The sequence below is a fragment of the Zootoca vivipara genome, chromosome 16 (assembly GCF_963506605.1).
Source record: "Zootoca vivipara chromosome 16, rZooViv1.1, whole genome shotgun sequence".
Taxonomy (NCBI): Eukaryota; Metazoa; Chordata; class Lepidosauria; order Squamata; family Lacertidae; genus Zootoca; species Zootoca vivipara.
The window spans coordinates 42,062,980-42,075,466 of record NC_083291.1 but is presented as its reverse complement, the minus strand read 5'-3'; the positions used below and the strand labels follow the sequence as shown (position 1 = coordinate 42,075,466).

The 12,487-nt window shown below is 50.7% G+C and overlaps 1 protein-coding gene across 2 annotated transcripts in view; it reads right to left on the bottom strand.

The window, feature by feature from the left end:
• USP11 (ubiquitin specific peptidase 11) overlaps positions 1–12,487 on the bottom strand; it is a 35,867-nt gene that overhangs the window by 18,187 nt on the left and 5,193 nt on the right. Inside the window, exons 2-12 of one of the 2 annotated variants that reach the window (XM_035097512.2) lie at positions 11,153–11,262; positions 10,611–10,741; positions 8,642–8,759; positions 7,920–8,065; positions 6,883–6,944; positions 5,636–5,735; positions 4,319–4,492; positions 3,486–3,644; positions 2,293–2,517; positions 1,731–1,814; positions 1,462–1,556 (exon numbers count right to left, since the gene is read on the bottom strand). In XM_035097512.2, coding sequence (XP_034953403.2) covers positions 1,462–1,556; positions 1,731–1,814; positions 2,293–2,517; positions 3,486–3,644; positions 4,319–4,492; positions 5,636–5,735; positions 6,883–6,944; positions 7,920–8,065; positions 8,642–8,759; positions 10,611–10,741; positions 11,153–11,262 — 1,404 coding nt within the window. Of the gene's footprint in view, positions 1–1,461; positions 1,557–1,730; positions 1,815–2,292; positions 2,518–3,485; positions 3,645–4,318; positions 4,493–5,635; positions 5,736–6,882; positions 6,945–7,919; positions 8,066–8,641; positions 8,780–10,610; positions 10,742–11,152; positions 11,263–12,487 lie in introns of those variants that run through there. The other variant, XM_060269232.1, reaches the window with a different exon arrangement.

Sequence of the window (12,487 nt, the reverse complement as noted above, 5' to 3'; positions counted from 1 at the left end):
TGGAGACGGTGCACCAGCAGCTTAGAGAACACTTGGAGAGAGCCAAGGAAGCGTACAAGAAGGGGGCAGATCGCCACAGGCGACCGGGGGAGGTCATTAGGGTGGGGGACAAAGTTTGGTTGTCCTCGGAGGGCCTTCCCATCAGAGGGAGGTGCAAAAAGCTGGCGCCCAGAAGGTTGGGCCCCTTCACGGTCACGCAACAGGTCAACCCGGTGGCATACAGGCTGGCACTGCCGGAGGACATGAGGGTGCACCCAGTGTTTCATAGATCGCTGCTGTCGCCGTACAGGGAAAGCAGCAGGCTCCGAGGCAGCGAACAAACCCCTGAGGGAGGGGGGGAGAGAGAAGGCAGGGAGCAACTCAATGAGGCCACGGCCATCCTGGACTCAAGGAGGGGGGTGGGGGGCCTGGAGTACCTCATGGCATGGGAGGATGCTCCACCGTCCCAGAATGAATGGGTCCCAGCCACTCAGATACAGGAGGAATTCCTGGTAGAAGAATTTCACGCCCTCTTTCCCCATAGACCCAAGCCCTGGCACATGGAAAGGGAGGGGGAGGGGGAGGAAGCACGGGAGAGCAGTTCACCATGGCGCTGGGAAGCGGAGTTTGAGGAACCAGAGGATGAGGTATGGGTGTCACCGAGATCCACCCAGTCAGAGGAAGGAGCAGATTGGCAGAACATTTTTACCCCTACCAGCTCTGACGCCACGGACTTTTTGGGATTCCCGTCCTCCCAGGCGGAAGGGGGGGGCTCGCAGGACTGGGGGGAGGTGTTCACACCAACGGGCTCGGAAAGCACTGAGTTCTTAGGCTTCCAGTCGTCACCGACACCTGGGGGGGACCTGGGGAGGGGTGAAGGAGAGCTTGGGGGGGGTGGATGTGAGGGACAGGGGATATCGCGAAGTCCCTCCCCTCCTGAGTTCAAGCCCATCCCCGAGCACAGGGGAAAGCAGAGAGAGTTCCGATTCCAATGGGGAAGCAGGAAGTCGTGTCCGAGGCTCAGGCAAGGTAGAGGAGCCAGGGTCCCAGGTGGGACAGGAAGGGGCGAATAAAGGCGGGAGACCCATCCCCCCAACTCCGGAATTACGCAGAAAGAGGAGGGGAAAGAGGATGGGTCTGCCAAAGCTTTTGTGTTGGAGAAAGACGCGCCAAAAGCCATTCGGAGGTTCTGGAACCGACTGACCACATCACTCCGTGTAAATAGCAATGACTTCAGCACTGTAAATACGCAGCACCAATAAAAGAATAAAATGCAGAGCTGCGTAGCGTCGTTACTCTGAAGTAGCCCACTCCGGCCACTGTGACACCAACTAAGTTTGTTCTGGGTATGAGCTTTTGTGTGCATGCACCCTTCTTCAGATACACATTCTTGCAGACCTAGCATGCCCAGGCACCTTCCTTCTCCAATGGATCTACTCCCACCCTCCTCTGCTGCAGCCCCCCCCCTGCTCCTACACTCACATGAAGATGTCATCCCGGTCCAGGATGCAGCTGAGGGATTCTTCCATCTGGTAGATCTTGTAGAAGCGGTGACTGAACACGTCAGCCACCATCATCTGAGAAAGAGAGACACACAGAGTCACCACAGAGGGAAGAAGGAACTCAGGGAACTCTTACTGATTATTTATTTAACTGGATTCAATCAAAATATCTAAGCAGTTTACTTAACATTTGCACTAAAATTAGCGAATAAAACAATTAGATGTTTTTCTCTCTGTCCCCACACTCACCCGCTCAGCAGGCACCCCTGTATGCTTGGAGAGGGTGTGGCAGAGATCTAGCACTTTCCCGGCCTTTGGGACAATCAGTCTGTGCTGTAAAGAAAAGAAAGGGGAAAAGGAAGTTCAATTTATTGTTGAGAGTCTGCCTGGAACAAAGCCAGAAGCCCAAACCGAAGACAAGTTGCCGTGAGGTGGAACCTGTCTCCTTGGGGACCACCTCCTATGGCTCTCCCAAGGCTCCTGTACGTCACACCCTTAAGCTCACTGCCAGACATGAGCAACTCCTGCCACCGCCTCTGTGGTGCACCCTTGTTAAGTGTCCCCAGACAGAAGAGTATCTACAGGAAACTGCTGTGTACCAAATCACACCCTTGGTTCCCTCTAGCTCAGCACTGCCAGCAGCTCTCCAGGGTTGCAAACAGGAGACATTTGAAGCCCCACCTGAAGGTGCTGGGGATGGAACCAGACTCCAGGCAGGCAAGCAAGGCATTGGCTTTCTGGTCCTGAGTGCAAATCCCAGCAACTCAACCCCGCTCTTCTTGCCAGGCACCTTCCCTGTCTAGTTGCTTACCTGTTCGGGTTTCTTACTGGGCTCCATGGACACGAAGAAAACCTCCATCACCCGGTCCTTGCTGATGGGCAGGGGAGCACTGAGGTAGCAGAAGGGGTCAAAGGTCACCGAAACCTTGCCACATTCGGGGCACACCAGTGTCGACTTGAAGAGCCCGTGAAAAATGTCAACAATGATGGAGTGGTTGCGGCGCTTGTGGTTCCGCCATGCTTCCTCCGCTACTTCCTGGGAGGGAGAAGGAAGAGCTGAAGGAAGGGCAGGTCTCTCTGCCCCTGCTGGCTTCCCTCTAGCAAGGGCCAAGGGGTTCCAAATACATACACCCCAAACCCAGGCACAGGCCTAGCTGATGAATCAGTTTCTAGGACGCAAGGCTGGCAGTCGAGACCTCAGAAAAGCCTTTGTCCCACTGCTGCCTTCCAGAGGTTTGGGGCTACAGCTCTGTGCTGGTCAGAGCTGGTGGGACTGCAGGCCAAGCATCCAGGGGGAGGAAGGCTGCCTTAGAAACAGCACTGAGCTGCCTGCAAACCCCCTCAAGGACAGAGCTCTCCTCCCGCTTCCCTCTCGCTAGGCTTGGAAGCCCAAGGGCAAAGCTAACCTCCTCTTTGCCGGCTGTGGAGGCAAAGGTGGGATGTGCCGTCACCTGAGATATTGTACAGCGGTAGAAGGCTCCAGAAATTCATTAACATTATGAACTGAACTGAACATCCGGTGACAGAGTATTTCCTGCATCCCACCTTCTATGGCAGCAGTTGGGGACCTGCAGCCTTCCAGTGACTGTCAGACCCCCAAGTCCCATCAGCCGCTGTCCGTGTGGTCAATGGCTCAGGAATTACTGTCCACCAGAACTCTCAAGGACCACAGGCTCCCCATCCCTGCTCAGGAAGGGGCACTGCCTCAAACGGCCTCCAAATTCCATCACCTGCCAGAGAAAAAGCTTTGGCCAAGTCCGCACCTCTCGGTTTCCCACCGCATGTTACAACCAGGGAGCTAGTGACCTGCTCTGTGAGGCTGCACTGCGGATCAAGGCTACCAAAGACTCAGCACACAAAGAGCATGGAAATCACAATTCAGAAGGTTGTGAGTTTGCCCAGGTTTACTCCCAATGTGCTGCATTCATTTTTTAAAAACGCAAAAGTGGCTGGGCCCCAGAGTTGAAATCCCCCACGCTGCCAGGCCCTGTACACCCTGCTCACCTCGTCTGGCCTCCCTGCTGCATCCTTCAGCTCTATGTACTCTTTCTTCTTGACCCGGTTGAGGTCCTCGTGCAGCCCATCAAGCAGGAAGGAGAGCAGCTCCTGGGAGTCGTGCTGCTGGTAGCCAAGGAACTGGGAGGCAAAATGGCCCACTTTGGTCTGCAGGGAAGAGGAACGCCAAGAGGGTGGCCTTGAGCCCCAAGAAAGATGGCGAGAGAAAGCGCAATGGTGAGGAAAAGGAATCATAGAATCATAGAGTTGGAAGAGATCCCAAGGGCCATCCAGTCCAACCCCCTGCCAAGCAGGAAACACCATCAAAGCATTCTTGACATATGCCTGTCAAGCCTCTGCTTAAAGACATCCAAAGAAGGAGACTTCACCACACTCCTTGGCAGCAAATTCCACTGCCAAACAGCTCTTACTGTCAGGAAGTTCTTCCTAATGTTTAGGTGGAATCTTCTTTCTTGTAGCTTAAATCCATTGCTCCGTGTCCGCTTCTCTGGAGCAGCAGAAAACAACCTTTCACCCTCTTCTATATGACATCCTTTTATATATTTGAACATGGCTATCATATCACCCCTTAACCTTCTCTTCTCCAGGCTAAACATACCCAGCTCCCTAAGCCGTTCCTCATAAGGCATTGTTTCCAAGCCTTTGACCATTTTGGTTCCCCTCCTCTGGACACGTTCCAGCTTGTCAGTATCCTTCTTGAACTGTGGTGCCCAGAACTGGACACAGTACTCCAGGTGAGGTCTGACCAGAGCAGAATACAGTGGCACTATTACTTCCCTTGATCTAGATGCTATACTTTTGGGAACCTCAAGGAAGCTCACCTTGAACATGCGAGGCACGATAGAGCGGTGGTGGCCGGACCACTGCTGCTTGATGAGGTCAGCGTAGGCCTCTGCAATCTCACCCTTCATGCCCAGGGGGTTGCTGAAGTTCAACTCGTCCAGGTAGCGGTTGTTGAGGAAATACTCAGTAAGAGGGGGCACATTGCTGAGACACTGAGAGAGAGAAAGAGGACCATAATCCATAGCAGGAGCTCAGCAATTCCAGAACACAACAGGTCTTGCATATCCTGAGAACCTGAGCTGCTTGTGTATTCCAAGCAAGTCTTTAGGTACAGGAGAGTGAAAATAAACTTCCAAGTATGCACTGAGACCTGCACAGAAGACTCATTCCCCAAGCCATGATATTTATCTTGGCATTTCTTTGCCCCTTTGCTTTCTGGCAGCTCCTCAAGCAGCTCAGAGAGCACGCGGTAAGGACACAATATTAAGCGGTTCACCAGCCGGGGTGGGGGACGTGCAGAAAGAAGATGACCACTTGGCTTCTCTGCCTTAGGAGGATCCATGTGTGCCCCCCTCCCTCATGGAAAAAGCATCAGGCCTGGAAGTTTACTTTAAATCGACCTTTCCTCACTTTCTGTAGCTGGTGGTAAAACAACAAAAACAAAGCAACTGCAAATATTGGGCAGTGGCATACTAGATTTGGTGGTGATGATGATGATGATGATGACGACAACAACAACAGGAAAAGACAGCATTCCCCAGTTCAGCATTCCCCTCAACCCAGAATGCAACTACCCTCCCACAGCCAAGGATCTAGTTCCCACCTAGTAACCCACCAACACCGAACCCCTGAGATCTACAGGTGTAGGGCGGTAGACAAATTTAATAAATGGTAATAAGAATAAGAGCAACAACAACAACAATTGGAGAACTGCTTCAAGTCTTTCCACCAGACAGCAGCAAGTTCTGCTATTTTACTCCCCACTAGTGGGCAGACAGAGAACTGCAACAACAGTGCACCCTGCTCACGAGCTCAAGCAAAACCCTCCTTTTGGCCAAAGGGCTCAGCCTCCAAGCAACAAACCCCCCCACACCACCAAGCCTCCATTATGATTTACTGTGATCATGTCCTACAAGGAGCTCAGGGCAGAGTCTGCTGCTCTTTTCCCCACCAGCCTCAATTTTTATTCCCATGGCAACCAGAGTGAGGTGGGACAGCGGTCCTAGACCACCTGGAGAGCGCCATGGTCAAGCGGGGAATTTGAACTCTGGTTTCCCTGGCCGTAGTCCAGCCACTTAACCGGCTACGCCATCCTGGCTCTCAGCTCTGCGCCTGCCACAGCCTGCACCTCATACCTGCAAAGCAGAATTCATGAAGCAGGTGTTGCCTAAGTTGGTGAGACCGCAAACGCCAGGCTGGCCCTGATAGAGTTCCTCCTCCTCGAGGGAGTTCTTCCTGAGAGGGGCGGGGGAAAGAGGGAGACTGTGAAGAATGGCTGCAGTTAACTCTTTAATTGCAAAAACACGGTCGGCACAGGAGTGTCAGGCCTAATGAGCACAGCAGCGCATCTCCAGTAGGTCTTGCCTGCATGAAGCCAATACTGAGACAGAAGGTCCCCACCTCTCACAGCTGCCTAAGTCCCCTCCTCCCCAGGGTTTTCCCCAAGCAGCTGGAAACTGTGCCGGCATGAAGCCAACCTCTCCTCCACCCTCTTCATGCCTCCTCAGGTTCTGGGACACCAGGGGGAGGAGCTGCACCAGGAGGAGGAGACCCCCCCCCCAGGTTGCTTTTTATTACTTTATCATTTTCATTTTTTACGACTTTAAACAGATAACATTAAGTCCAAATACAAAACATACATTTATCGTTGATTTCCCTCCCCCGCGATCTGTGGTTAATTTTATTAACTTTTTTCTATTACATATTCTATTCCGCTGTCGCCCCAATTCTCATTTTTCCAATTTTGTATCAATATATTTCTTACTGCTGAATTTATTCTAATGCTGTTAACATTTTAATATGTTTTTTTTCAAATATCTTTTCCAATCTTCCTTAAAAATTCTTTCATCCTGATCTCTTAAGTCTACTCGTCAGATCAGCCATTTCTAGATATTCTGCCAATTTCATCTGCCATTCTTCCTTTGTTGGTGTCATGCCCTCCTTCCATTTCTGCGCAGACACCACACATGCTGCTGTAGTTGTGTACATATAGAAATTTTGAGAACCCCTGGATTCTTCACCAGCCGGACTCTGCTCTGCCTCCGAGTCTGGACTGCTCTCTGCCACAGACTCTTTACTAAGTCCTGTTACCCCTCAGCTTCCACCACCTCCTCTTCCCAGTCTTCTTCCTCTGACCACACATTGTCGTCCCACCACAAATCTCTGGGCTATGAGCCTTCTTCCTTGACACCCATGACACCCAACTATCTGCTGGGACAAGCAACAGCCAGAGAACAGCAGCACCTGCAGCCTCCCACGGTTCAGGCTCAAGGTGCTCCTGAAACACAGCAGCCTCTCAGGCAGGGAGGCAGAGTCTGAAAGCGTTGAAGAAAGCCAGGTGCCCCGCTTTGGAGCTGTGCAAACACCACGTGCAGGTACTCACATGATATGTGGTCTAGAGCTGGGCCAAGTGCCGTCCTTACTCCTGGTCTCCATTACCACCACCTGGCAGGAGTGCAGGTGCCAGCAGGGGGAGGGGACAAAGGAAGGAAGGAAGGAAGGAAGGAAGGAAGGAAGGAAGGAAGGAAGGAAGGAAGGAAGGAAGGAAGGGCTTGATTAACTGCCATGTATCTGGACAAGGGTCTCTAAAGGGCTCATAATAGAAGCTGCCATTCCTTCAGTCAAAAACAGCTGGGGGCCAGAAAAGGCCAACTGGTGGCAAAGCATCTCAACACACTCATATACACTTTGAAACTGTTTAACTAACTCCAGCACACTTTGCTTTAAAAAAGGAAAATGGGGCAGTGAGGGAGAGGTGCTAGCGCAAGGCAACTGATTCTTCTTTTTTTGCCCCCTCAGCCTCATCTCCCTCCATCACTCCTCCAAGTTTTGTGTAGTTGGTTTTTAACGGCAGGAACAGCAAGAGGGTATGGGCTGGTTTTAAATCAAGCTTATGTGACAGACTCTTCTCTGTTCTTTATTAGCATTCAGTGTAGGAGAGGGGAAGACAACCCAGGGATCCAAGTCCAGGTTGGGGTTGGGGGTGATCTGGTCCCCTTCAAGGCTAGCCTGTGGCTTGTGCAGGAGGGGAGCTGGCTAGAGATTCCAGAAGGATGAGCTTCAACACAAATGCTCCTCATTATTGTCTCCAAGCCACACACAGAGGACATGAACCCATCCTTCCTACCCTCTAGCCCAGGTTGACCAGTGAGCTCAGAGCAAACTAGGCCAACTGGCCGTAGCTCTCCAAGGCCAACTCAAACCCTTGGACTCAGGTGTGGAAAACCGTTGGCCCTCCAGATCTTGCTGAACTGAAATGCCCCTCCCTCTTGGCCCTCCTGGCAGTGGCTGGTGGCAGTTCTGGTTCAGCAACATCTGGGCAGAGGTTCCTCACACCTGCTTTGAATGGACATGCCAGGGATGGATCCTGAGATCTTCTGCCCGCAAAGCAGCCCCAGACCCTGGCGATAGGAGCGTTACCTGCCCTGAACTGAGGCAGGCATCCAACACCGTCATCTGCAAGTTCCGTAGCCGCTCACATGAGCCGTCTGAGTTCTTCACCCACAGCCTTGTTTCGGCCTCTACTGGAACAGAAAACTGCCGTCGTGCTTCCTTCAGCACCGTTTCTAGGTGAGGGAAAGAGGTTGTTTTATTTATTTTTGTTTAAAATAGATATGTGACCAGTGCTTTTTTCTGGAGGTACGCAGGGGTACGCATACCCTAAACATTTTGTGAATCTAACGGGAGAAGAAACTAAAAATTAATTTTTTTAGTTTTTTCTCTAGTACGGTGAATCGTCAGTTCCGTTGCTACCCCCGATGGCGGCCTCATTTCCTGGCACGGTGTTTCCTGAGTCTCAGAGGGAAGCGAGCATTTAATGTGTGAAGTAGGAGTTGGAATCTAGCACCTCATGCCAATGTGGAAGTTACTGTGAGCTGTCAGCTGTGTAATATAAGGTAATGCATGTTCTTTGTACGTTTGTCCAATTTAATGTATTAATTTCCCCCAATGTGAACTACAAAATGGATTTTCTTGAGTGAAAATGAGTGTACCCCAAACATTTTTTTAGGGAAGAAAGCACTGTACGTGACCAAAGGAGAAACGGTAACTATGTGAGACTGTCTAATGCTCCAAGAATCCTGGGCCTTATTCCTTCTCCTCACAGCCAGTCTTCAACTTGTCTCCCCCATCTGGATCCTTACCGATAATATCCATTCGGCTAAACTGGGCAGTGACAGGGTTGTCCATGTCACTGTGCTGGCAAAGGTAAAGTTCCACCAGGTAAACCTCCACTTTCTGCATGCTGGAAAGATCCACCACCTGAGAAGGAAGAATCAGAACTGCATCCGTCAGTAAGAGACAGTGGACCATGAAAGGGGATGGGGGGAACCTGAAGCAATGCGTTTCTTCTCTGCCGACACCAAGGGATCCTTGAGGAACCTGAGTATTTCTGAGCAATGTGGACATTAAAAGAAAAGAAAACAGGAAAAGCACAGTTCTTCACAAAGAGTGAGTTTCTAGTTCTCATGGCTGTTGGGCAAAAGACTGAAACTGCGCAGGGAGTTTCTGCTAAAAGCTCAATAAAACTTCACAGCCCAACTCCATGTGCCTTTTTGCTCAGAGGTGATGCTGCCCTGCAATCCAAGCTGAGGTTAAGCACAGGACTGCAGAGAGAGAGAGAGAGAGAGAGAGAGAGAGAGAGAGAGAGAGAGAGAGAGAGAGAACCAAAAGGGAACAAGCAGAGCACTAGCTGGGATGCTGGGCTCCAGAGGGGGATATGTCCAGTTAAGTCTCTCTCCAGCCATGACCTCAACAGGCCCGCCAATGTATTCAGCGCCCCCTGCAAAACAGTGCAGCTGGCCTAGATTGCAGGGATGTGGTAAAGATTTCTAAGAGAACGTTTATGAAGGACGTTGAAGGAACTGATGCTGCCCAGGGGTTGCCAACCTTTTGGGGCCCATTGGGGAACCTGCAAAGCACCGGAAGGGACTTGAGCACCGCGTGCGGGAAACACCCTTGCCCCTGTGCCAGAATTAGGCTTGCAAAAGCCACCAGCTGGCCAATGGCTCCCACTGGGTCCAGTTCCAGCAAGGGAAGGGCACGGGACCTTCCGGGTGCCATGGCAAGCCTCTGCAGGCACATGTTCAACTGCAGGCACTGCACTGGTGATCAATGATAAAGCACCCTTCCAGTTAAGATTCTTCTTCTTCCACACAAGACAGCTGCCGTCACTGACATGAGAGGAGTTTCACACAGAAAGCCCTGCAGCCTCTCCTCACATTCCTGTCTTGGTACTCTATAACCAGTGCTTTTTTTTCTAAATAAATGTTTAGGGGTTTTCTCATTTTCCTACTCATATTGAAATACTGCGCCTCAATGAGGCCAAACTTAAGGTTCACAAAATGTTTAGGGGTATGCGTCCCCCCAGAAAAAAGCACTATCTATAACCTAAGCTAAATGGCCCTCTAGCAGGCATCCTGGCAAGTGCTGGCCATTACAATGGCTGGAAAGCGGGCAAAGAATGAGAGCTTCAGTGTTGGGAGTAACCTGAGCTAAGGGTGGAGACGCCATCCATTGCCGGACACCTGCTAGAGGGGGCCAGACATCGGTTTCCAAGGGCTGAGGGTCCATTAACCTCAAAGAGGGTCTCCAGGGACTTTTCTGCATAAGAGTGAACGGAAAGCGCTTGGGTGCACAGGTGAAAATGAAGACTGACCTCAGGGATACCTTTGGTGTGGGGACTCTGCCAGTTGCCTAACCACCATGACTCTTGGGTAACCCTCTCTCCACTGAGAACCAAGGGAAGTCCCAGCCAGGGTGCCACCTATTGATCTTCCTAGAGTGTGACTGAATGGAGGAAACTGGCTTCTAGATAGATAATCTCTCACACACACAATATGCACATCAGGTTTAAATGGGGGGGGAGCCTCTCTTCCTCCCCTCCTTCCAATTCTCTACCTCATTCTCAAAAGCTCCATCTCTCCTCCTCTCCCTTTGTCACAGCAGAATATGCCAGTGATGAAACTCTGGGGCATGACCTGTGGCCGCCCAGACCTTGTAGGAATCCAACACACAACCAATTGCTCAGGGATGTGATGGCAGCTGGGAATCCCAATATCAGGAGCACAGATTCCTCATCAGTCCATGCTCTCTAAACTACAAACTTCTCACCTTGCGTTCAATGGCTGGCTGGTCATGCTCAAGGCCATACCAGCTCACCAGCTTGTTCCAGACCTCCTCTGGCACCAGAATGTATTCCTCATGCTCCACCAGTCTATCCTTCAACCGGTAAGACTCTGTATCTGGGAGGAAGGAAGGAAAGAAGGAAAAGGGCTTGAAATCCAATAGGGCCGTCTGTCTGTGGAGAAGTAGAAAGGTTGGCACAGGACCTTCATCAGCAGAACTCCCTGCTGGAAGACGGGAAAGCTCTTTCTCAACTTCCAACACATTTCGCCTTCCATGATACAGCAACTGCATCCAGGAACCAGACAAACAGCTGACTGGGCATCTTTGGATCTGTTGCTACATCTTGGCCCACTCTACCCAACAGGGTTGTTGTCTGGATAAAATGAATGACACCCTGAGCTCCTTGGAGGATGGGGATAAAAATGGCATAGTGCTGGTTTTCCTCTAGCCATGCTGCCCTGGGAATGTATGTCAAGGGAAGAAGGAAAGAATCTCAAAATAAAATAATAGGACAGAGGAAGCTGTACCTTCAAAGAGCTCAGCATTGTTGATCCGTCCAGGGAAAGAGATGGAGTTCTGATCTCCAGATTCCACGTATGCTCTCCACTGTTTGTACCAATGATTCTCCAGCAAATACCTGTGGGCAAAGAAACAGCAAGTTCAAATCCAGAACACCAGTGTGCGTAAACATAAGCAGGCAAGTCTCCCTCCATCCTCCACCCCAAACAGGGTCAGGAACGATGCCTTCTCCACAAGGAAAGCTAAGGTCTCGATCCAAGGCCTTGCAACTGTGCCAAATACTGCATACATCTGCTTGCAGCTTATCAATCCAGACAACTGAGAATTCCCAATATTTTTATTGAAATAGCAAATTTCTAGTCCTCTTGACCACAAAGCTTTAAAAAGGTAACGATCACACCAGCCAAAGGCTCAGATAAGGAGGAGGCGGGTCATGGCTCCCTTCAGCTGGCAACCACTCTTTGCAGCTTCCTCTCACAGACCCAGTTCCAGCTCGCCCTGGTCTGCTAATATCCAAAGTCCTCCTCTCCTCCACTTCCCTGGGACTATGACAGTAAAGATGGGCAACACGGTCACAGCTTCGACTGAAAGCAAACAGGGTGTGCCTAAGAAATTGTAAGTTATTTCTAGGCCCATCATCTAAAAATATTTAGTTAAGGAAACACCTTGAACCAGTCTTTAAGCGGAGGCTTTACGGCCATATGTCAGGAATGCTTTGATGGTGTTTCCTGCTTGGCAGGGGGTTGGACTGGATGGCCCTTGTGGTCTCTTCCAACTCTATGATTCTAACCAAACTATGGCTTAACTTTAAAATATATATCACACTTCAATCTATGTGCTTTGTCACAATGCGAAAGGATGCACAAGGTAACGTTTGCTTCTTAAATTGTGAATTGCCACTCATCATTAGAAGGAAAGGCCCTCACTTGCAGTCCCACAGAATAAAATAACCCCTTCCAGTTGCTCCTGGTTCAAATAGCAACTTACCGTAGCTATGGATTTACTAGGCAAGCCCCTGCCATTCAGTCTCAACCCCAACCCTACAATTTGCAACTGCTGGATAGAAATGCCCTTTCCTCACACCAGGGGCAGGGCAACAGAGGTCCCTCCAGACATCAGCTGCCATCACCCGGACCCCCTGACCTCTTCAAAAAATTTAGCCCAGCCAAGACCCGGAGGGCACACATTTCCTCACCCCATTTTGCAGGGTCACTGTGTAAGAATTAGACTGCAATCCAACACTCACCTACCTGGGAATAAGCCCCACTCAACTCAGCAGGACTTCCTCCTTAGATATGCAGAGTATTGTGCAATGTATATGAAACACTTGGGACGCTAGAAGT